This window comes from Prionailurus viverrinus, chromosome B1 (assembly GCF_022837055.1).
Source record: "Prionailurus viverrinus isolate Anna chromosome B1, UM_Priviv_1.0, whole genome shotgun sequence".
Taxonomy (NCBI): Eukaryota; Metazoa; Chordata; class Mammalia; order Carnivora; family Felidae; genus Prionailurus; species Prionailurus viverrinus.
The window spans coordinates 6692621-6718962 of record NC_062564.1 but is presented as its reverse complement, the minus strand read 5'-3'; the positions used below and the strand labels follow the sequence as shown (position 1 = coordinate 6718962).

At 41.8% G+C, this 26342-nt stretch overlaps 1 protein-coding gene across 3 annotated transcripts in view; it reads right to left on the bottom strand.

Moving 5' to 3' along the window:
- AGPAT5 (1-acylglycerol-3-phosphate O-acyltransferase 5) overlaps positions 1 to 26342 on the bottom strand; it is a 60029-nt gene that overhangs the window by 15984 nt on the left and 17703 nt on the right. For all 3 annotated transcript variants that reach the window (XR_007151529.1, XM_047855683.1, XM_047855684.1), the window contains exons 3-5: positions 22751 to 22866; positions 20278 to 20367; positions 9013 to 9103 (exon numbers count right to left, since the gene is read on the bottom strand). Coding sequence is in view for 2 of the 3 variants with exons in the window: in XM_047855683.1 (XP_047711639.1) it covers positions 9013 to 9103; positions 20278 to 20367; positions 22751 to 22866 (297 nt within the window). In the remaining variant the exon portion in view is untranslated. The remainder of the gene's footprint in view (positions 1 to 9012; positions 9104 to 20277; positions 20368 to 22750; positions 22867 to 26342) is intronic.

Below are 26342 nucleotides of genomic sequence, written 5' to 3'. Positions count from 1 at the left end.
AGAGCACTCAACGAAGCACGGGATCCTGGGCAAGAGAACGGGTTCTCCCCACCTCCAAAAGTAGCACAGCCCTCCCCACACACGATTTCAGCCCCGTGAGACCCGTGTCAGACCTCCCGCCTCCTGAAGGGTGAAAGAACACATCTGCATTGTCTTAAGACACCACGTCTCTTAACGGGCTGCAGCCACGGGGAGCAAACGTGCCATCTTGGCTCCCGCATGAAGGAGAAGTGCGTCTGTTCCACAAAAGCTGGGGCGACACAGGACAGTGACTTCCTTTTTTCATGTCTGCCAGGTTCATGTGCGTGGGTCAGCCATACCTCTTGAATTTCCCATTCAGGTGCTTTTCCCAGTTTTCTAGTTCATGTCTTTTTCTTAACCAGCAAGAGATTTTTATATGAAGTTTATTAATAAGCCATCTATTACAATTATCATTAGCTTGTCATTTGCCACCTAAATTTGTTAATATGGCATCACAGATATAACAATAATTTTTACTAAGTCTACAAAGGAGAAAAAACCTTTTGTTTTTATATTTTAAAAGGACAATTAAGCCTACATAATAGCCACTGTTATTCACATAGTAAAAGCCAAATTCCATAAATTCTAAAGAGTTTTAAAACTACAAGGATCTTTTTACTTGCTCAATAATATGAAGATTTGAGGTATTTGGTTTGCCATTACAGACGTGTTGCTAAATTCCTCTCTTCTATTACGAGGACAATTAAGTCTAAATATATAATTTGCTAGCTGCTATAGTAAAAGAAAGCCACCATGGGGCTCATGTTAATAGGTTCAGGAAGAAGATTAAGGTACATCAGCTTCCAAATCCCTCAGTAACCAATGAAAAGCAAAATATCTAAAATGACTCTAAGGAAACTTAGTTGAAATGAAAGACTTCACGTAAGTGAGAGGGGTGTAAGTTATTCCACCAGTGCCTGGATGTTTACGTGGAGTCTCCCTGCCCGCCTCCAAGTCCCCTACACTGGATGGGTAACTGCTACCAAACTTCCCTGTCTCTGAATGAAACCTAAGTACAAAATGAAGGCTCACCAATAAATATCAGATCTGCATGTTCTGGAAAACACAAAAGTCTGACCCCACTAACCTGTGGAGCACATGACTAACCTCATTGAAACGAGCGGTTCTCAAACTTTAGGGTGTGTGAGAATCGCACGGAAGGCAGAACTCTATCCTGGAACAGCTGATGGAGGGGGTCTGAGTGGTACGGACAAGCTGCGTGACAGGCAACCTTCAGGGCTGCGCTGCGGCCGCTGGTTCAGGCACCGCTTCCTGCACCACTGACTCAGAACTGAGACTGCGGCTTGAGCAGACCAACGGGCCGCTGAAGCAGTGGAAAGGCTGGAGGAATAAGGGGTAATGTTTGTTTTGGTAAAAAATTGTAAGTCAATGGCATGGAAATGGCCTCAAAGAGGTAAAACCGAACTCTCCAAGCCACTGGAACGTTCGCGATGTCCCAAGTCACACCTGAGAGCGTTATGGTGGTGACTTGGTCCCCCCTCAGAACACGCGGGGTTACCGGCAACGCTCCCTGCTGCTGTCACCCCTAAGGCTGTGACCTGACCCAGGCGCCAGTTGGAACCATGCTAGAGAAACAGGGAAGGAGAGTAGGGCCAAAGGCTAAGAATGAAATACAGTTGCAATTCAGACCCGGAAGGAGAAGCTGTTACACAAAGTGAAATCTGCTGATGGGGAAGTTGATATGCAAAGGGAAACCTGCTGATTCATTTTGAGGATCACTATAAATTTGAAAGCTTTCTCACTCCCTTTACTCATCCCTACTCTTTTTCAAAAATGCCTGGCATCTAAGAATAAATAATTCTACACTGGGAATGCAAGTCCCAGTGTGGTCTTCTTGAGTGTGGTTTTCCAATGTGCTTCTTTTCTGTTTTTTATCTCCTGAGCCATCTATGATCCTTCATTCAATAGTAATCGAGGCCCCTGACATTCATTTTGTGGCCCTTCTGGGAGCAGGCAGCATTCTGCACCCACAAATCACCACCAAGATGAACGAATGGAGAGCCGACCACACAACACAGCGGTAAGAGCTGAAACCTGCCACGGAAATGAGCTGGCTGGGGGGAGGTCAGAGGAAGAGGTCACTCCGTGACCAGTTTGTTGGACTTAACATTCATCTAATCACTTAGCAAAACATCTTACTAACATATAGGATGATCATTTTTACCTATCATACCATTTCACTTATATTTATAATACAATTACATAATACTGTCTTATTGACACGTTGAAGCTTTTCTTACTAAATGTTTCACCACTGATTTGTTAAATGACAAGTTCCATGTTAGCCATTCTGAAAATAAAATTCTCTTTTCCCTAACTTACTGTGACAAAATTGAGCAGCCCTCAATATACCCCTCGCTTACTTGACGTTTAGTAGTTGCCTGGAGACTCTACCTATATTTCAGAACTCTCCAGATCTCAATTTTTGTCTTGGGAGAGACTGTAACTAAAAACAAAATCTTGACTAATTTATTTAAAAATATGAATGTCTGCTTTAAAGAAATAACTAACATTCAGTTTTCAGTGAGAAATTTAGAAAGCATTATCATGACAAACTGTGAAGTAAACATGAAGAATTCATGACACTGTAACACAGACATCATCTTCAGTAACACCCCTGATATCGAAGGGACAGAGTGTGTGGCAAACACATTTTCGAAGGAAAACACTTCTAGGAAATAGCAATAACCAGAACCTTCAAATATTTAGAGTTAAGACAGACAGACAAACCATACCCATCACCCATACTTTTTAGGCCAGTCAATGTAACTGCTGACAGAAAACTGAAGAGGAAAACAAGGCATAATTATTTAAACACGTTTAAAAATCCAAATTAAAAAGGTTGGCTTTGGTTTTTCTATTTATTTTTTGTCATGTTCAAAGGAAGTTACTTTCAGAATAATAATAATGTTTTAAATATTATACACTGACAAGTGCTAAGATTCATCTTTCTTGAAGAAAAATTAGCTTAACAGATGAACAAGTTGTTTCACTTTTTAAAAATTAAGTAATTTATTTCCTGAGAGCACGAACAGGGAAAGGCAGAGAGAGAGGGAAAGACAGAATCCCAAGCAGGCTCTGTGCTATCAGCACGTAGCGTGGAGTGGGGCTTGAACCCGCAAACTGTGAGATCACGACCTAAGCCAAAAATCAAGAGCTAGATGCTCAACCTAGCGAGCCACCCAGGCACCCCTCATTTTTACTTTTAAGTAATCTCAATTGGTTGTGACCTAAGAGGAAAGAAGACAGGAAGTGGTTTCCTCTTCTCTTTCCTTTAGATATCAGTTCACAAATCAATTTCTTTTGTACACGGTGGGAAATAGTTACCTTTACAGTCACAAGAAAAGATAGTTCTAGTAGAAACCGAGTTTTCCCAGTTGAAGAATTTAAAGCAAGAACAGTCAGCAATGAAAAATTATTATCTACAGGACAAATTATTCACTTCCCCCCTTTTGGTAACTTTGAGAAAGATCTACAACTCAGGGAAAAATGACAGACCAATAATTGATCGATTATAGGTGAGTGGCGGCGTTATCAGATTAAAAAGAGTGTATGTCATTATTATGCCATTTTGAGAATTACTTAAAAACACTTGATCTGGCATTACAAAATTAGTGTGGATTTTTAAGAGATAAGTAACTTCTGGGAGCTATACTCTAAACAGTCATCTCAGTAAGATTGTAAGACATAAGGTAAATATTCATCTTAACTTGTTTTAAAAATACTAAGTTAAGAAACATTAGTATTAAATATAATTCCACAGAGAAAGATAAGCGAAGCCCCTGTGTGTGTCTCAGCCACTCCCCGCCCCCAACGTGACTGTAGTTGGACACGGGGCCTTAAGGAGGTAATTAAGGTGAAATGGAGGTCCTAAGCGTGGGGCCCTGATCCGACAGGACCAGTCTCCTCATAGAAAGAGACCTCTGTGTGTGAGCACACGGAAAGCAGGCCACGTGAAGGCACGGCCAGAAGGGAGACCAAGCTACGAGGTAGGAAGGGAAGTCTCACCAAAACCAACCCTGTGGGCACCTTGATCTTGAACTTTCCGGCTTCAGGGCTGTGAGAAAAATCAGTGTCTGTTTAAGCCCCCAGCGTGCTGTCTCATCACGGCGGCCAAGGGGATTAGCACAGGCCCGAAAACCCAGACTGAGATTACAACTCTGAATAATTATTACACAGCAAATAAATCTATTTCCACATAAACATTTGTTTTGCCCAACTGAAAGCAGTATGGCAATATTCAAATAGGAACACACACACACACACACACACACACACACACACACACACTCAGGTGAATTTTACAAAAGAAGTCAGAAGTCCTTGAATACTAAACCACACAAGAATTCTACATTACTTTTCACACAAACACAGTAATCCCGGATTATACCCATTCTGTCATGCAAACTTATCATACCTCAACAAATGGCGATCTGCCCAGCGACAAGATATAATAAAATGTCTGTGTTAACATATTTAAAGCGAATGAAGCAGGGCATCACACATTCCAAGAGGCAAAACTGCTGGAAAACGGCACGCTGGGGTTTTCGGAAAGTGGATCACCGCTCCATCAGCTGGACGTCTCCTGCAGAGGCCGGGGCAGGACCTCCCACGTAACCAAGAATACTCCAGCTTCTCGCTCATCTGCCCTCTCCCCGTACTCACTGCTCTTTCAAGAGGACGCCTCTCACCCATTCCTTCCCACGGAAACACAGCCCTTCCTCACCTCCACCTGCTGAAATTCTTCCCGGCCCAGCCCAAGTGTTTCCCCCTCCACACAGCCCTGCTGAGCCCACATGTGCAGGTAATCTAACCTAAAGCATACTCTGCTTATCCCTACCTTGTTCTAGTTTGATGTAACTGCGTAGAAATCTGATTTCAACATCACTGAGGTAGGCAGCCTCTAAACTGGTCCCCCACTACCCCCATGTATTCACACTCCCATGTAATCTGCTCTTGAGCGTGGCTGGACCTACTGATGTGCTTCTAACACATAAGATATGGCGAAATGACGAGACGACACTTCCAGAATTAGGTTACAGGAAGACCGTGACTTCTGTCTTGCTCACCCTACTCTATGCTCTCACCGTTCCACTACGTCCTCCACGGTCCCTCCCCACCCCTCTCTGCTCTGGTGATCGAGGGGAGTGAGTGGTCAAGTCCTGAAGAGCTCAGTGGAGAGACCCGAGTGGCAAGAAACGGCCAGTGAGGACCTGAGGCCTGTCGACAGCCATGTGAGAGGGCGTTTACCAGATCCTCCCTGGGGGGGGGCCCTGAAATGACTGCAGCCAGTGACAGCCCCGGAGCAAGAAGCCGCCAGCTAAACCACACCGGGACTCCTGGCCCACATCAACTGGGAGATAACACATGTTTACGGTTTGGGGCCACTCGAGGGCTTGGGATAATTTGTTACACATCAACAGATGATGAATACAACTCTGTTTCATTTCTGCTATTTAATTATAACCTCCTAGAAAACATCAGAGTTAGTTCCACCACCTTAGTGGAACGTTTTACATATTCAAAATTTAATAAAGATTTGTTAATATTTAAAGGTAGAATACTGTACTGTTTTAAAAACAAAATCAGCAGACTCTGAGCATCTAATGCACTCCAGGAAACTTCTCTCAAGGCCAACTCTGTTCAACTCATAAAAAACACAAGTGTTTCAAGATGAAATCGATCATACAGTAACAACGAAATGTGTCAAATTTTACAATACACGTGAAAAGCAGCAAGAAAAAAAATTCCCCACATGTTTATTATTTCCCTTTCACCTTATCTAATCCAAAACTATAATTCTGGAACAGAATTAACATGGCTACACGAGACGACACATAAGAGTAGTTGAAAATTTATATAGTGTAAGGTCTATATTCGAGTTTATCAAGAATCCCCCCTCCCCACCCCACACACAAAAAGAATCCCACAACTGACTCATCTATAAGCTATTTTAAGTTTCAGAGTAAAATATACATTTTGTTGAAGTCAGAACTCAGCCATCTAGAATCTTTAGAGAAGGAATAATCTTAGAGACAGAATTTTCTGCAACTCTAAACATTTACCCCACAAAAATTCCAAATTTTAGTAATTTTAGATCACTGTTTCCTTTCTAAAATATGAAAATTAGAGGGGCGCCTGGGTGGCTTGGTCGGTTAAGCATCTGACTTCGGCTCAGGTCATGATCTCAACGGCCCGTGAGTTCGAGCCCCGCGTCGGGCTCTGGGCTGACTGCTCAGAGCCTGAGCCTGTTCCAGATTCTGTCTCCCTCTCTCTCTGCCCCTCCCCTGTTCATGCTCTGTCTCAAAAATAAATAAACGTTAAAAAAAATTTTTTTTTAAATATGAAAATTAGAGAGCAGCTCAATAGGGACACCTGGGTAGTTCAGTCGGTTGTTTGTCCGACTTCAGCTCAGGTCACGATCTGGTGGTTCGTGGGTCGAGCCCCGCGTCGGGCTCTGTGCTGACCGCTCAGCCTGCTTTGGATTCTGGGTCTTCCTCTCTCTGCCCCTCCACCACTCATGCTCGCTCATGCTCTCTTTCTCAAAAATAAACAAACATTAAAAAAACCCCAGCTCAATACACAAAATCAGACATCTTTACAACAGCACTTTTCTGAGACTAATATATAAATGTGAACTGTACCTCCCCAAGGGAAGGATAGAAAATGCAACATTCTCTAACACTTTTGGACATAAAACCCTTTTTTAAAAAAGCCATGTAGCTGTGACTTCCGTTGTAAGATATGCTTTTATTATTTTTTTGATTTTTAACTTTTAGTTCTCCCTTGAGATAGGTTATTTTTAGGCTTTTATTTTAATTTCAGTAGGTTAACACGCGGTGTTATATTAGTTTCAGGTGTATATTATAGTGATTCTACATTTCCACACCTCACCTGGTGCTCATTATGACAAGCGTACTCTGTTATCTCCATCATCTCTTTAACCCACCCCCCTGTCCACCTCCCTCTGTACCATCAATTTGTTCTCTATAGCTAAGAGTCTGTTTCTTGGTTTGTCTCTCTTTTTCCCCCACCATGTTCATTTGTTTTGTTTCTTAAATTCCACATATAAGTGAAACCACATGATGCAGGTCTTTTCTCTGACTGATTTTGCTTAGCATTATACTCTCTGGCTCTACCCATATCATTGAAAAAGGCAAGATTTCATTCTTTTTGATGGCTCAGTGTGTATTTATTTATGTATTCATATGCACACATATACCACATCTTTATCCAATCATCAGTCAATGGACATTTGGGCTCTTTCCATACTTTGGCTGTTGTTGATAGTGCTGCTATGAACATTGGGGTGCATGTGTCCCTCTGAGTCAGTATTTTTGTATCCTTTGGGTAAATACCTAGTAGTGCAATGGCTGGACCACAGGGTAGTTCTAGTTCTATTTTTAACTTTTTGAGGAACCTCCACACTGTTCTCCAGAGCGGCTGCACCAACCTGCATTCCCACCAGCAGTGCACGAGGGTTCCTCCTTCTCCACATCCTCACCAAAGACATCCTGCTGTTTCCTGTGTTGTTGATTTTAGCCATTCTGACAGTTGTGAGGTGATGTTTCCTTGTGGTTTTGGTTTGTGTTTCCCTGACGAGTGATGCTGAGCATCACTGGCCTTTGGGCTGGTTGAGGGAGGTTGTCTACTGGGCAACCAAACCTCTAGGTCTAAAGTCAGAGATATGGATGGGAGAAAGGTTTTTGTGAGTCATCAGCAACCAAATCAATGGAGGCCAACGCTAGGGATGTGGATGAAGCCCACAGGGAAACACGAAAATGCAATGAATGGGAGACCAGCCGACAACAGACACAACATATGAAACGGGATGAGAGTGAAGCAGAAGAGGAGGCTGGAAAGGAGACTGAGCAGGAATCACCCGACAGGGAGAAGGACATGGAGACAAGCCCTACAGAAGTCTAGGGAAAGAATTTCAGTAAGGAAAAGTATCAAGAATTCTGTTTCAGATCACAATGAATTAATTAAAATTAACAAAGTTAGTTGGGATGAGCACTGGGTGCTGTATGGAAACCAATTTGACAATAAATTTCATATTAAAAAAAAAATTTACAAAATTAAGACTTCATTGCCCCTGATACACCACCTCATGTGGGCAGGAGCTACCACGCTGGGGAGAGCAGACAGAGAAAAGACTCCACTGCTGCAGCCAATCCTTCCAGACGGCACTGCACAGACCCTGGCAGAACGCCATCAACCAGACATCTGCTCAGTGAGTGTCTGGTGATCCGTGTACGGAGATCGTATACTAACTCAATCTTCAAGGACAACTTTGAAAACACGGCATGGCCACTGTTTTCTGTTGACATCCCAGTTTGGCTAAAGTGAGCAGCTTATAGGTGTATTAGTTGTCCGACATTCTAAAATAAGGACACCGGAAACATTCCTGTCTTGGGGGACATTAATAATTTCCAAGTACTTTGTGTAACATGCTCCAACAGGAACTTCACATATCTTCTAGCTTCATTCTTACACCCAGTTAGGTATACCTATGAGGTATGTGTTTCTTAAGAGACGAGAAAACAAGGTCTGTAACATGAGGCAACTTGCAGCCACATAGCTAGCAGACGTCAGAGTCTGGATTCCAACCCAGGTCTGTGAGCCCACAGAACACAAATCCTTTCCACCACACAGAAGCCACAACGAGGAAAAAGGCTCCATCTGCACAGTCGGGTACCTAGACAGATTTTAAATAAACCCATGGCACTGAAATACGTATTTAGCAAGCGCTTGAAATTAATCTTTCAGACATATATAATAACATGCATATGAATTAATTGAGAAACTTCATTTCCTAAGAGGTAATTAATATATGCACTCACCAAAGAAATGAACCAGTGAATTCATTTCCATTGTTGTAAAACATAAATAAATATCTTCTCCAGGAAGAAAAACTGCAAAGGTATCTTTAAAAATTATTTTTTCAAATACTGTCAAAGTTTTACTTACCTTCTTTAGCAGCAAATGTTTGACTAGCTGAAATAACTTTTGTTAGTTCTGGGTTATACCTTGTTCCTTCTGGAAAAATCACAAGATACATCTGTGAAGCAGAAAGAAACATGGTTTGTTTCGTGTGAGCTTTTTTTGTGGTTCTTGTTAATGCCAATGCGAAGGGAGTCGATTCTATGGTGGGAAAAATGTATATTCATTTTACACATGATTCATTTCCAGCAGAGCAACCGAAATGCAAAAAACAAATGCAATTAAGTCTTAAAACGGATTATATTTAAAATGCAGTCCTACATACACTGGTAGGTCAATCATTAAGAATCTAACAATGTTTCTAATTACACACTAATATTCCTTAATTAAAAATTTGCCCATGAAATGCTGACTCATAAAGAGCTTTTTTTGCCCTAAGATTCTGAAAAACGACTTTTTTAAAAGTTGCAAATGTCACGCATCAGTGTCCCTAAGTATCGATAAGAAAAGCACATCTCGTTTGAGGCAATATCTAAATTTCCACAGTATAAAATATACTTAAGTATTCATATTGCAAAAGATTCCCACTGTGTTCTTATTTTACGGAGCTCCCTTACTGCATTTTAAATAATTCAATTTATTAGCAGTTTCATAAACTGAAATAATGCATGTGTAAGTAAAAAAGGAAGGTGAATGTTTACTAAGTAATCAATTCATCTGAGCTTTTACTTCTATCTGCTCGGAAAAATACAGACCATAAAAATATACAATGAGAAACTCCTAACTTGATTTTTTTCTTTCTTTTCAAAAATTTTTAAAAAATTCTAATTAGTTAACATATGATACAACATTGGGAGAAACTCCTAACTTTAGAACTGAGCTGCCAAAACTACACCAACATGGTTACGTGACAGCCAAAAGACAAAAGTAAGGCATTCATATCAAATCTTTTCCAGTACAAACAGAATACAGGAGACAAAAGGATAGTGGGAGAGAAGGAAAGAAAATTCTGTTCATTTAATCCACCCTCATCAGATCGTAGGTAATGCGGTCTGTCTAGATGTCTAGTACAGAAGCATTCCCTTATCTGAATGATTTCTGATTGTAAAACTCCTACCTAATGAACCTTTGTGACAGTTCAAATTTTTTCATTAGACAAGCTTATGATTACTCTCTTTCAATCTTCTAGGTGAAAAACTTGAATTAATGGTGGCTCTACAACTCTGCATTTTCAGCTTCCCTGAAAATAGATTAACTTTTTATTTATCTATATAAATTGTCTTTGGAGCCCACTATTTTTGCCAAACATAGAAATTAATAGATTTCTATGTACCTTAGTATTGGATAATAAAGATTAACCAGAGCTACCAAGAAAATGTAGAAAAATGGGCAAAATTAAGAAAAAAAGTTAAGAATTCCTTATTATATTCCAGTAAGTAGAAGGAAAAACAGGGAAAAAAATTAAAATTAGTTCCAAAAACCACAAATTAATTCACTATCAGGAGAATACATTTTAAATAAGTGAAGTTTGTATTCAACGCCATGAAAGCAATTACTGATGGATTTTAGCTTTTAGTTCAAGCACTCAAAAATAAAATGATTCAGGGCACCTGGGTGGCTCAGTTGGTAAAGCATCCGACTTCCGCTCAGGTCATAATCTTGCGGTCTGTGAGTTCGAGCCCCGTGTCGGGGCTCAGAGCCTGGAGCCTGCTTCAGATTCTGTGTCTCCCCCTCTCTCTGCCCCTCCCATGCTCATGCTCTGTCTCTCTCTGTCTCTCAATAATAAATAAAGGTTAAAAAAAATTTTTTTTAATAAAAATGATTCATGATTTGAATGATTAATAATTCAAGTGGTTATTATTTTCTGTCTCTTTACATGTTTAATTAAAAAGAGAACTGATGGTCAGCAAGAAGGCAAGAATGAACAATTCATTCAGGATTCATTCAAGAAATATTTCTTATACACCTAGTATTATGTGCCAGGTACTCTAGAGGGTAATGAACTAGATATGGTTTTGGAGACAAGTGAGAAAAAAGTACATTAAACAAATAAATTTTAAAAATATAATGACACAGGAGTGCCTGAGTGGCTCAGTTGGTTAAGTGCCTGACACTCGGTTTCGGCTCAGGTCATGATCTCAGTTCGTGAGTTTCAGCCCCACATCAGGCTCTGTGCTGGCAGCACGGAGCCTGCTTGGGTTTCTCTTTCTCCCTCTCTCTCTGCCCCTCCCCAACTTGCACTGTCTCTGTCTCACTGGAAATAAACAAACTTAAACGAAATACAAATAAAAATGTAATTACACTTATATGCCCGTGTAGAAAAAGAGCAAGACGTTATGAAGGAGAGCAACAAGAGGGTGACTGAATGCACGGTGGGTCTGAGACCTAAGGAATGGGGAAGGAACAAGTGCTTTTGCCACAGATGCACAACAAGGCAAGAACGCCCACTCTCACCAGTTCTGGTCAAAGCTAGACTAGAGGTTCTGGCCAGGGCACTCCAGGCAAGACCAAAAAACCAAAAGGCATCCAGATTAAAAGAAAGAAATGAAACTGTACTTATACACAAATGACAGGACTCTCCATGTAGGAAATCCTAAGAAACGTTACTATTTTTAGATGTTACTGGATAATAAATAAGTTTAGCAAGGTTACAGAAGAAAATATCAATATACAAAAATCAACCGTATGTTTACATGCTATCAGCATGTAATAAAATTTTTAAAAATGCCATCTACAATAGCGTCAAAAAACAGGAGACTAAGAATTTATTTTGGCAAACGTGGTTAACTTCTGCAAAATGTGTGTAAATTTGTATGCTCTGAAACCATGAAACACTGCTGAGAGACATTAAAGAAGACCTAAATACTGCGCTTTTGGATCCAAACATTCAATATCGTTGTGATATCACTCTTCCCAGATGGATCTACAGATTCAATGCAATTGAAGTAAAAAACCAGCAAGCTTTTACGCAGAAATTGACAACTGATTTCAGAATTTATATGGAAATGCAAAGGACCGAAAACAGCCAAGCACCTTTGAAAAAGAACAAATTTAGAAGACTTAGCTACACCAGATTTCAAAACTTACTGTAATGCAAGGGTAATCAAGATAGTGTAGTGCGGGCATGGGGATACACGTATAGATCAGTGCCAACAGAACAAATGGTTCACAAACAGACCTGTATATATGAAATCAATTTATTTCAAACAATGGGGAAAAGAATAACCTTGTCAATAAGTGGTGGTGGATATCCGTATGTAGACACAGGAGCCTTGGCCTTACACCAGATATACAAGTTAACTCGAAACGGGCCAGAGACCTAAATGCATGCTGAAACTATAAACCTTCTAAAATAGGGCAGAAAAGGCAAAAATTTTAGGAGAGAAAAATCAATAAACTGCACTTAGGCAAAAATCTTAAAACTTTTTTGAAGATTCTGTTGGGATATGAAAGGGCAAGCCACAAATGCAAATTCTTAGCAGTTACATTTTAACGCCCAAACCCGCCCGTTACTCCACAAAGCGGGCGATCTTCTATAGGAAATCACATCTACAAAGACCGTAACCAAAGCACACAGAACACAACAGTCTGGATGCTCAGTTTCACATCCCAGACTCCACTCGCAGGCCCCGATCCCCGGGATGACCTCCTCATCCCCTCTGTGCCTTAAGCTTCCCTGTCTACAAGATGAAATGACAGTTTACATACTGTAATGACAAAAGGTGATAACTTGTGTAATCTACGTTAACACAGTGCTTGGCACAAAATAACAGTGCGATCTGCTGTTGTTAAAAGTAAAACACATCTGCTTTAGAAACGTGAGATGGCAGGGAGAGGACGTATGTGGTTCGAAGAAAGGCACATGACAGGAGCAGCTGGGAGCGCGACCCCAGATGCAGCTCAGCGCCTCATTCTCGAGAACAACTGCCCCTAGAGGCTGTGCGACCAAGGCAGGTCTGGCTCTCTCCAGCACCAGCGGACTGTGGCACACAGCAGACGTAGAGTCAAGACCGCCAAGTCAAACTTCCTTCCTCCTTCCGCGGTTCACATCTGATGACCTCTCAGCACCGTGTTCACACTGCTAACAAATAAGGCAGCTGTCTTCTTTAGTTCCCATGGAAACGGAGAAGGTGGCAACAGAGGACAGGAAAGACTAAACATGGAGCATCAGGGCAAGAAAAAAACTACCACAAAGCAGTGTGACATTTCTGGACCCACTTCTCAGTTAAGGAAAATTCCCGCTCAAGGACAGGGAAGTCCCAGGAATGACAGAGAACTGACAGTTCCAAACAAACCAAATCATGTAGATTACTGCTACTGTGCATAGAAATCTTTTATTCTGCTAAAGTTTCATTCGGAAGGAACCAGAGATTGTTTCCTTTAACAGGGACTGACTTTGCACAGAAGATCTATATTCAAGATGCGATAAACCATTCTAAGCACAGATTGCTTCAGCGTCTAATGGAAACCAGTGAGCAATTCCATATTAAAATTCCATTCAAAAAGAAAAGAGCTTCTTAAGAGTTTAAAATATACTCATATTCAACCAGTTATGGAACTGATGACTTTCTATTAAAAATAGCCTTTCCTCCATGCATTGGCTAAATTAATTTACTTTTAATTGAGTTTCAGTTTCATTCCCAAATGAAGACTCAGGATAGCTGTGAGATAAAAGGAAACACGTGAGAATTAAAAAAAAATTTTTTTAATGTTTATTTATTTTTGAGAGAGAGACAGAATGCGAGTGGGTTGGGGCAGAGAGAGAGGGAGGCGCAGAATCTGAAGCAGGCTGCAGGCTCCAAGTTGTCAGCACAGAGCCTGACGCGGGGCTCGAACTCACGGACCGCGAGATCATGACCTGAGCCGAAGTCAGATACTCAACTGACTGAGCCACCCAGGTGCCCCTACACGTGAGAATATTAAGCACCACGTGGCAGGCTCTTTATATTGTTTCCTTCCCCTCTGGTTTTTAAAATTCTATCTAGTTCACGAAGTATTTTCAAAGCAGACATATTTATATGGAAATAGTATCTCAGAACTTAACAAACTTTGATTAGCTAGACATCTTTTATTTACTTCTCTCTCTTTAAATGAAAAGCCATTTCGGATCGAGATGTGCAGAATATAAACAAGATGGTTCATCTCTGCTTTCCTCCCCCAAAATTAATGCAGTCTGGCAAACCACAACTTTTAAAAAAGGTTTTTCTAAAATAACGACCAGACACATTCAACTCATTACATTTAGAGAGAAAAAAAATGCAAAAAAGCAGCAGGATACAAAGTAACAATCTCTCAAAGAGCTTATAATTTAAGCATGAAAGTGCTACATGTATGATTAGAAAAAAAAACTACAAAGTCATGTAAATGCATACATGCATGTGGCAGGCAGAATAATGTCCCCTCCCCAAAACGTCCACATCCTCGCGCTCAGAATCTGCGGACATTATGGAACGTGGCAGGGTCTTAGAGCTGCTGACTGTGGACTGCACAACAATGAGGTTAGCCTAGAATGTCCCGGTGTGCCCCGTGTTAACAATGAGCATTCTTAAACAGGAAAGAAGGAGACCAAGGAGTCAGAACCAGAATGCTGGCAAAAAAAGACCAGCCCGGCCACTGTTGGCTCTGAAGACAGAAGAAGTCATGAGGTAAGGAATGAGGGCAAACTCTAGAATCCAAAAAAGGCAAGAATATGGATTCTCCCTTCGAGTCTCCAGAGGACCTCAGCCCCAAAGACACTGTGATTCTGTCCAGTGAGACCCAGTTTGCACTGCTCATCTCTGGAATGGTGAAGATAATGTTGTCACTTTTTCTGGCTTTTTTCTGGGGTATGACTGACAATAAAAATTGTATACATTTAAGGTGCACAATGTGATGTTTTAATGCACACAGACACTGTGAAATGATTACCACAAAGTAATTAAGATATCCACCACGTGGCATAGTTACCATATTTTTTGTGTGTGCTTAAAATCTGCTCTGTTAACAAATTTCAAGTATACGATACAGCATTACTAACTATGGTCACCATGCTGTACCTTACGTGTCCAGAACTTACTCCTCTTAAAACCAAAAGTTTGTACCCTTTGACTAACATATTCCCCATTCCCCCGAACCCCAACCCCCAAGCCACCGTTATATGAATTCAACTTTTTAAAATCCCACATATAGTGAGACCATGCAGTATTTGTCGCTCTGTGTCCAGTTTATTTCACTTAGTGTAATGCCCTCACGGTTCATCTCTGCTGTCGTAAGTGACAGGACTTCCTTCTTTTTAATACTGAAAGATGTTCCGTTGTGTATACATACTATATACTATTTATTCACTCATTTGTTGATACACATTTAGGTTGTTTCCATACCTTGGCTACTGTGAATAATGCTGCAGTGAACAAGAGAGCAGGAAATACTGTTTCCTCTGGATATACACCCAGAAGTTGATTGCTACATATGATATTTCTATTTTTAAACTTCTCAGGAAACCCCATTCCGTTTTTCATAACGGCTGTTCTAATATATAGCCCCACCAGAAACATCTAACGGTTCTCTTTTTTCTAAATCCCTTCCAACCCTGATCTTCTGACCTTAGCGGACAGTCATGCTAACAGGTGTTAGGTGTTATCGGCCATGTGCTGGGACTGGCATTGCCCTGACAATGAGTGAGGTGGAACACCTTTTCATACACCTGTCAGCCATTTGTAGGCCTTCTTTGGATGAACATCTATTCAAGTTCTTTGCCCATTTTTTTCATTGGGTTATTGGCTTTTTTGCTAGTGAATTACAGGTTAACTTTGGAAATTAACAACAGATACGCAGTTTGCAAGTATTTTCTCCCATTCTGTAGGTTTTTTCCTTTTGTGAATTACTTCCTTTGTTGCACAGAAACTTCTTAGTCTGGTGTGGTGTGGTCCTACTTGTGTAGTTTTGCTCCTGCTGCCACAGCCAAAATTTGTGTGACTTAAGCCAGTGAGCTTGTGGTCATTTGTTATAGCTGCAATAGTAAACTAATACGATAAGCATCGTTTTCAAACATGTTACTTAATCCCAGCTACCAAATTAAGTAATTATGAATAGATGGAACATATAAAGAAAACAAGCTTAGAAAAGTTAAGTGACTTGTGCAAAGTACCAAAGTTTAAATGGCAGATCTGAGAGTCACCAATTGTGATTTCGAAGCCAACACTCCTATCCCTGAGGCTGCCTCCATTTTAAGAAAGAACCCGAGTAAAAGTTGGAAAACCAGGGGCTCAGTCAGTTGAGCATCCGACTCTTGATCTCAGCTCAGGTCATGATCTCACAGTTTGTGGGTTCAAGCCCTGTGTCAGGCTCTGTGCTGACAGTGTGGAGCCTGCTTGGGATTCTCTCTCTCCCTCTGTCTCTGCCCCTCCCCCATTGCGCTGTCTCTCAAAATAAATAAATTTTAAAAACTACTTTAAAAAAAGTTTGAAAAACAACAATAAAGTGTAAGACACTAATATTCGTGCCATAAATTGTACTAGCTCAAATGCTGACTCTATGACTTCTAGAGATGAAGGAGTGATTTTTACAAATGTTTCATTTGCACCCACAACTGGTAAGTACCATATGAAAATATTGTCCCAGCTGTAATTACTGAGTAGATATATTTCTTAGTAATTTATAATGCAGATATATTTTTTGGAAACAAAATTCTGCAGTCTCTCAAATAATACTAATAATGATAAAAGCTGATTTAATCGGGAAATAGATTCCTATGAGGATATTTAGCCCTATGAAAGTGGACTTATTTCATACATTCTACCATGTCAGTTACTTGATTAACTTCCAGAAACAGATTAAATAACAAAGAAAGTCTGTTTCACGGTGCTTAAATATGAAAAGCTGACGCAATTGTACAGATTCTAAGAATCCACACCTTAGACCATAGTGGCCTCAAAGCGACAACCACTCACAGCACTGCCAGTCTATTGTTCAACGCTGTTGCATGAACATCAAAAAGCTAGTCTTTTGCCTTGAAAAACAGACAGGTTCCCAAAGTAAAAAACTAGGTTATGTGAACAGGACTTCCCACTGAAAATTTAAAAAGCTGGATATAACATCATTTTAAAACTATCAAAGAGCTGACAAGATAGTAAGACCAAAATTAACACAAACACAGTAAAGCAGAAGTAAGCATACCACACAACTTTTGCTTTAACAGACTGAAAAGTGAGTGGAATAAAAATCAAAGCACACGGACCTTCTATTAAGAGGGAAAAGAAGTGAAGGGAACATCATTGGCTACACTTCCGGGGCAAAAATAAACCAGACGTCAAAATCAGTCTCACGTGGATGTGCAATCTTGGTCCAGTTAACCTCAAGTTCACAATCTAGTTTGGATGGGCTCAGACTAGAGAAGCCTTAAGGGGGCCGGCTAAAACAAATGCAAATATTCTCTGGAGGAAGGCACTTTCTAAGCTTTGAGCTGACTTCCACAAATAATTTTCCAAATACAATCAGCAGCAAATAAAGATAAGCAAGCACACAGGGAAAGAAAGTACCATGAGCAGGAACTGGGAGAAAATAACAAGGCTTCACATACTGAGATCACTAAACACATATTTTACTCAATACATCTCTTAAATGATGCCTTCAACATTTAAAGAAACAAAGTTTGACGATTAAAACAAAAATGGCAGATTTGATAGTAACTGCATAGTACAGCACGCCATGAAAAGTACAGTCAACTTAAAGCACAGGTGTTAAATGGATCTGGGGTACAGTGGACTCATCTTGGAACAAAAGAAAGGACTAACCAGCGGAAAGACTGGAGAAACTGAATAGTTCAATTAACAGGATGACACCAACGTTTCTTAGTTTTGACAAATGTGCCATGGTTAGGAAAGATTTTAATATTAAACGTTAACATTAAAACTGGGCCAAGACTAAATGGGAACTCTGTACTATCTATGCAACGCTTCTGTAAATCTAAGATTATTCCAAGTTTTAGAACACATTAACAAAAAAGAGGAGGCTTAGGACAAAGACTATTACAAGGAGAACAACGAAACACTGGACAATCTGCAAAGTGAACCCTCCGAGGAGTTGAGGTTGCACAGCGACCAACCCCCCTGGAGATCTAAGGGAAGAAGCAATTCGAAAGAGAGACGAGATCGTGCGCTCGTTGACTTGGGCAAATGCCAACAGATGCCAATAAAAAGATTCGGTTAACATTCAAACAAATTGCAAAAGGCTGAATGTGAGCTAGTTCTCCAGAAGAACCCCTGGGGGCTGCAGACACAGGAGGATTTACCACAACTCACAAGGTCTACTCCACAGACCACACACACACACACACACACACACACACACACACACACACCAAAAAAGAAAAGAAAGAGAAAGAAAACCTGGGTCAGGGCAACATCTGGCAACATCACCTTGAATGAAGATGATGAGGCAGGCTTGAGGGGACCCGAAGCAGCAGCTGGGGCTGGGGAAGCACACAGCCTGGCACCCAGCACGGAGCCCTCGCCTCTCTCTCTCCCGTGGGACGACATTCTTAAATTCTCAAAGTGCTGAAAATCCCCTGCAGCTGGGGGAAATGAACAGAAAGGAAAAACTCTCCACAGAGGATGGGGCAGGAACCCATCCTGGGCACAGACTCAGAGCTGGGAGCAAGGCAGGATCGGAGAAGGCTCCACCCCTAAGACCCTCTCCCCCTCACCCTCCACCCCTGCCAAACTAGGAAGATTTCTGTTGGGGCAGACGCAGAAAGGACACCAACTCTACGTGTAGTGCAAAAAAGCGAAGGAAAAATCTCCAGAAAAACACCTCCCACCCTAAACACAGAGTAACGAATGCTACAGTAATTGAAGTCTGTGAAAAACATTACTGCAATAGTAAAACCCAAATCCAGGAAAACTGACTAGATGGACTCCAGCCCTCCATGAAGTCCTAGCAAAAAAGAAAAGTGTACCCATTCTCGGGTACCAAAACTACTTCTATCTTGACTGTCCTACTCAAGAGGCCCAACTTTCCACAAAATCGCAGAAGGTATAAAAAAGCAAAGGCAAGGTAATGCACAGTCTGAAGAAACCGAGCAATCAAAAATTTCAGATTCAGGGAGAGTCGAGATATGTAATTACCAGAAGGGGGATTTAAAGTAACTACTAATGACACGACCAAGGGCCCAGTAGATGGGGTGGGCGAGCCTCATGGTCAGATGGATACTTTAGCACGGACCCAGACATGGTGACACAGCAGCAAAGGGGAACACTGGGAATGAGAAGCAGGAACAGACGTGAAGAATGCCTTGCCCTGGCTCATCAGCAGACGGGGCCAAGCCAAGGGGACAGTCCATGAACATGACAACAGGTCAACAGAGATGACCTAAGCTGGAACACAACAGGGAAAAAGAGTGAAGAAAAACAGACAAACAACAAACAAACATACAGCATGCAAGGACTGTGGAACAGAGGGCCCAAAGCAGATGTAACTGGAGAAGAAAGAACAGGGCAGGAGTAACATTTAATGAACTAAGTGCCCGTAATGTTCCAAAATTAGTGACAGTCCCCCAGCCACAAATGCCAGTTCATTGAGGACGAACCGGGATACACGGTCGAAACAACCAGACATGTCTACGGGCAAAAACTGTGAATGTCAGGGCCTCCGTCAGCTGACTGTGGAAACTCGTCTTTAAATACGAGCTCTGGCCTGCCACCCACGAGCCCTGCCGAGGAAGGAAGGCGGACAGAACACGAGACCTGACGGGGGACACGTGCTAGGCTCCCAAGCGCCGGGGACTACAGGTCAAGGTGTCATCGGGCCGCAAGTAGCATTCTTCAAGGAGAATATGGAGATTCCTTTTTTAGGGAGCAAAGGTTTCCCAAGTTGCACTTACACTGAATGATTCTTCACTTGCAGCTCCTCACACCCTTTTGACTTTTCAAATAACTCACTATGCACAAGCAATCACTGTTTACGCGCACGCACAGGAAAGCTGCTTCCTCCGCGACCACACGCGATACTGACGACGAGGAGTGAGCAGCCCAAGGCCAAGGTCCCGCGTGCGGCCCGGGCTTCCGCTCACGGACCAGACACCCGCGTTCCTGCCGCGCCTCGGGGCCGGGACCCACGGCCTCCCGCAAGCACGGACTCGTCTGCCGCCTCTTCGCCACGGCCTGCCAAGATCTCACCTGTATCCCGAGGCTTCTTATTGCCCAAACAAAGCTCAGTGGTTTATGACCCGTGGACTAAACAATTCTTAGATTTTAATTTAGTTCTTAAATTAAACACTGGACTTGAAAAGGAAAAGAAAAACGAGTATAATCTTACTGGAGTCTCTGCGTTCATGTACCTCCGCAGCTTCTTTCTCATCTCCGTTTCGTTAAACTTGGCACTGCGCTTTACGTAGATCCCTCCATGCTGCCACGTGGAAAAAAACGGGGGCATTTACTATTAAAATATCCAGCGGCCAGCCATCCAAAAGGTAACTTGACTCCCCAAAAGTAAAGAATAAAATTACATCCTAGGAATTGAGCTGTTCCTAATACACTGAAATATTACCATCTAACGAACATTTAGCTGAAATTGCCCCTAGGTTTCAACATAATTGAAATAAAAACTGTGTCCTACACAGTCCCAGAAAATACAGGAACATACAGTTTTGTTGACAGTTAAAACAAAAATACTTTCTTTCTCAAAAATATATTTTTAAAATAAAAAAGTCGATCAGTAACATAATTCTTAGCTTTCAATTTTTCCAATGATGCAGAATCACTCAAAGTGTCCATAAAATGTCAATATTCGTGATCTTTAGGGATTTTTTAATAAATGTTCATTTATCTTTGAGAGACAGAGAGAGAGAGAGACAGAGAGAGAGAAAGACAGAGCATGAGCAGGGGAGGGGCAGAGAGAGAGGAAGACACAGAATCTGAAGCAGGCTCCAGGCTCTGAGCTGTCAGCATAGAGCCTGATGCGGGGCTCAAACTAGCAAACCACGAGATCATGACCTGAGCCAAAGTCGACTGAGCCACCCAGGCACCCGGATCTTTAGAGATTTTTAAAACCGACCCAGCTACAGATGTTTATGTAACACTGTTATGAACGCAAATTGTGTTCCTCCAAAACTTGTATGTTGAAGCCCTAACCCCCAAAGTGATGGTCTATGGAGATGGGGCATTTAAGAAGGTTAAATGAGGTCCTAAGGGTAGGCCCCAATCCAGTAGGGCTGTGGCTTATAGGGAGAGATTAGGACACCAACAGGTACGTGCACAGGGAGGACACAGAGCAGCCAACTGCAAGCAAAGAAGAGACACGGAGGAAAAAGTGATCGTGATGACACATGCATCTGGAACCCCCAGCCTCTCGAACTGTGGGGCGATAAATGTCTGTCATTTGAGACAGTCTGTGGTACTTTGTCAGGGCAGCCCTGGCTGGCTGACACAGGCACTTTCATGCACATGAAGGCATCCTTATTTAAACTTCGTGAGTGTACTTCATCAAAACTTTGCATCAGGTCACCACCATATTATCTGTACCTGCTTGTGCTAATTCGAACACGTCTGTAAAATAAACCAGCTGGCTGAATTTGACTTTGTCTTAAGCAAAAATAAGAGGAAACACACAGCAAGAAGCAAGGAGGGGGTGATCTCAAGATGGGGGGAGGTGGAGTGGCCTTCCAGCTTGCGTGTGGTTCCCTCCAGAGAGAAACTGGCTTGCCTGGGTGCACAGGAAGAACTCCACGTGCTCTACACAATGCATGTCATTATTCACCCAGAGAGGACTGCGAAGAAGAAACTCCTTCTTCACCAACTCGTTAGAATTAAAAGCCACGGGATGCATAGACCGCGAGTAAAATTTCTCCGAGTTGGGAGAGACCTTATGTCTATTCTTTACATACTATTTCTCTCCTGTTGTTTAACTTGCTTATTACAGTCTATTTTATTTCAAAAACATCTGGGTTCTTTCCCAGGTATATGGAAGCTACAAGAGTGAAAAACAGGTATATTTTCTTAAGGAACTTAAAAAATTATTGGTGCAGTAAAATACATATGCAAGAATGATAACGGGAGAATCTGAGGAGTGTAATAATAAAGACAGCCTAAGATAAAAGCAGGGAGGAGGAAACTTCCAGGCGCAGGAAAGGTTTCGTAATAGCATCTAAACTGGGCCTTGGAGGCAGAGGAGAGCCTATTACCTTGAACTGAAGGGACAGCCTGAAGAAGGATAGGGAGGGAGAAACCAATTCAGGCTCGAGAAAGGAAAGTGGGTTCCAGGGAGATAGGTCACGGTGGACCGTGAATGCCTGCATAGCAACTAGGACCTAATGCAGCTGAGAAACACACATTTTTGAGCAGACAAGTGGCTTGACCAAATTTATGGCTTGAGAAGTAAATAAAAGGCATTTTGGAAAATTTCATTTATTAAATATTCATCATGTGTCTGACACTCATGCTAAGCACTTCGCATATACAGCTCCCTGTTTTTTAGTGTGTTACTGATCATGATTAATTTTTACTATTAGCTTCTTAAGGTAATCGTCCTTCAAATTCTATGCCTTTAATTTTTCCTAGTTGTTTGATTTTTGTACATTTGTATTTATGCTATGTACCCACCTAGGTGATCAGATATGTATATAAATACCCACCATTAAAAATGCCAAATGAAATGACTTCCATTTGGAGTAAGTTACTGAACCTAAAAAATAAACAAAACAACCTATACATTTTTTTTAAGTGCATGTTAGCTTTCTAAATCTAAAATTTTTATAAGGTACAGATGTATGAAAAAGTATGGAAAAAGTTACCTGAGAAAAATAACACCCATACAGTGGAAGCCACTTTAACCCATCTTTCAGCACATAACGTACATGTCCAAGAGCATTCTGCCTGATGGCCAGAATATCCGCAATAATCCAGTCCACTGCAAAGACACAAATTAATGCGTGAACGATCCATATGTAAACTCCAGCATTCCCTTCACAGAGACAGAAAAAGCCTCTTCCCAAGATTATACTAGGAATGTACTTGGAAAGTATGATTAGAATTTTAAAGTTACTTTGTAACAAATGCAGACTTTTAAAAAATTACAAATTCCATTTTTTAATTTTTTTTTGTTGGTGTTTTTTTTCCCCGCATTACTTGAAAGGCTTTTTATTTCAGAGATAAAATACAAAAAAGTCACAAACCACTACGAGTGACACAAAAGTGGCATGAACAAGGAATAAAGCTCCTCTAATTCTTAGTCTAAAAAACAGGACGAAATTATCAGCAAAAAGTGGTTCAGTGAAACGGTGAGGTGCAACTAAATATCGTGTATGTACTAACATGCACGACAAAAGGCAAGGACACTGTGTCCTGACTGAAGAATTTCGGGACACGATCCTAGGCTGTAATGTCAGAATGAACACCTGCTTGAAGTTCACGGCTGTGCTGGGCAGGTGAGTGGTCCTTACAGAACCACAGGACACGGACCCAGGCTGCTAGGAAGTGTCATTACACAGGTAACTTACTACTAAGGGGTCACAAAAATAAAAATAAGAAGACATGAGTGTGTTAATAATACCACAACTTCTAGGAAGAGAGAAGAAATTCCCAGTAGAAGGACCAGCCCCGGCCGAAGCAAAGAATCGGAACCGGGCCAGCGTGTGCAGAAGGTGGTAAACTGAGGACACGGGGCAAAGAGTCAGAGGAAATGACACGAAGGGGGCAAACAGTAGGAAGTCTCGAAGCCCAGAGATTCTGCTTGGAAATCCAAGGGCTACGAACTACCCCATCTCTTCGAGAAGAATGAAAACTGAAGCAGAGAATGGGCTATGTGGAAAAACAAATCGGTAAGAATCTCTGAAAAATATACAGTCCTACTACCACAGGCGTAGCCAGGGCCTGATAAGCCGGAACAAAAGGACTGAATTAGAGAAAAAACGTTAAAATCTGGGGCAAATAAAAGCCTGGGAATTAAAGGAGCTAGTGTTAGTTTAAACCAAAAAGGACAGCCCTTCGCAGAGTCACGGCTGTGCGAATCCTTTGGGCAACACATCATACCAGGGAGAATACCCTGAAGACTTAGCCACTGGAACCCCAAAAATTATTCTTGTGGAAAAACATTCCATCATTATAAATCTCTTTTTAATTTTTTTTCTCATTCACAAGTTCTTTCTCAAGGATCTAAGTTAAAATTACACGCATGAATTCTATTAAGGCTCTCCTTGGGCAGAGTGATGCAGACGCTCCCCTCTGAGCAGGGACCATAGGAGCCACGTTGGCTGGATGTCCCTATGCTAAAGAACCATCAACTACCACCTTACTCTCCAGCATGTAACTTCCTATGGAGGCCAACGGCCAACCCCCTTCCTTCCAATTAAAATCACCTAAACAATACTGATAAACACCTCTCTTTCTGATTATGTCCCGGAAACCAAATGAACCAGCTTGTTATAATGGTACCTAATGTAAATAAATTCTGAGAACTAAATGCATGGTTCCAAGGCTGTAATACATCCTGGGGCATATTTGGGATTCTAAATCAAAGGCTAAAACAAGACAGGGTATCATTTCCTGGAACAATTTCTTTTTAAAGTTTGGAGGGGTTTTCGTGACACATTTTTATATTGAAATAAGCATGGTACACAGGGCCAAGAAAGCATCTCCCGAGGACTCTGAAGACGAAGTGTGAAATCCGTCGTGTCGGTATTAACTCTCCTAGGCTAGGACTTTAAACTTTTGCAAATTTTAGTGGAAAAGCTTTAGTAGTCAAAACACACACACTTTGTGCCATCAATTTTTGCTACTCGATGACCTTTACTTCTCCTGACTGTTCTCAACTAGGTTTCTGATAGGGTTTCTAGACTACAGCGGAGTTACTGAAAGCAGAGATGGTAATAGGTACCTTTACAGTAACTATTCACCATTTATTTTCCGGCAAGAATACGCTAATGAAGAGATCAAGAAATGTGGCTACATAAGAATTCCTCAACAGCGATCCAGCCAAGGCAGTGTCATCATTCCCATCAACTTGTTAAAAGAGAGGGCAGTGAGGAGGGATAGCAAGAAAAGCCAGGCTTTTCTCCCCTACGTTATTATGTAACAAGAGGCCCAAAGTCAGACACACCAGGCAGGACGCACTTGCGTAGGGTGTATTCAGCGCTGCGCTGCTCCTCAGCAGCCACCACCACCATCACCACCACCACCCCCCCCCCACCCGCGAAATGTCCCCAGTAAGCCAGGCAGGCTGAGAAACCAGGAGCTAGCCTATGGAAATTGCCCCAAAATCCTGAGCAGTAGACATCACTCACTGCCTATGGGGATGCCTACTTCTACGGCTGAGAAGCTAGGTAATCTGCCCACTGTCACACAGCCTATTGCGGAACAGCTTATGAATGAGGGTCTGACTGCAAAGCCCGTGTCTTTTTATGATCATCTACTCACCACATATGCGGTCAGTCAAGACAAATGTCACTTAAACCAAGAAAAGGATGCATTTCATGAGATTGAGGCAAACAGTGTCAAAAGCAGATCTTTACACAGGCTGAGCGGACGGAAGAATGGCCCCTATATCCTCACTGCAGAGAAGTTACAAGAGACTAAGAAGGACACATCAAGTGAAAACAACAGAGAAGAGAAACTAATTAAAATGTCAGTTGTCTGGAAGGTCAGGCCGAGAAGAGACTTGGATTCTGGCAGGCCTTGTAGATGGTGCACTAGAAAGTCTAAGGTGAACACGGAAATATTCTTTCTGCTAATTACGTTTTTAGATACTCATTTGCGGTTAATAATCTCAGAGGGGTTTTAAAAAGGGCACCCAGACACCACTGGCCAATGACCCGTGAACATGCATAAGCCTTGGGGGCCTCTGGAACCGGGAACTACACACAAATTTGTATGTGCTCATTTTTCTGGGCATATTCCTTCATATTCTGACTAAAACCGGCAATTCTAACGTAATTTAAAATCACTATCTAGTTACGTTCCCAAGCTGTGGGTTTTTAAACAGGCATTCAGAAAAGCGCCTTTCTCCAATCCTGAAGGCTGACTGGTATAGGACCCACTACCAGGAAGTCTGAGGCCCTCGGGGGTCAGGTTAAGGGGACGAGGGCATGGCTCTCCAACCTGGGAAGTGAGACCTTTCTTCAGGCCAGTTGTGGGCTGACTGTGGAGCTCATACTTCCCATATTGCTTTCTAGCTCCAAACACAAGCAGGAAACAAAACAAAACCGCTCTTTTCCAAAAGTCCTCCCTCTGAAGTAACGTATATAAAGGCCAGCGCGTAGGAAGCACCCACACTGGCATGACAGTAGCGGTTCTTATCTTATTGTTACTATTTGTCCCACCGCCTCCAGGAACCTGTTCACGCTAGCTCCACGGTGCCATTTATCAACTATTTCCACACCGAAACCTGGA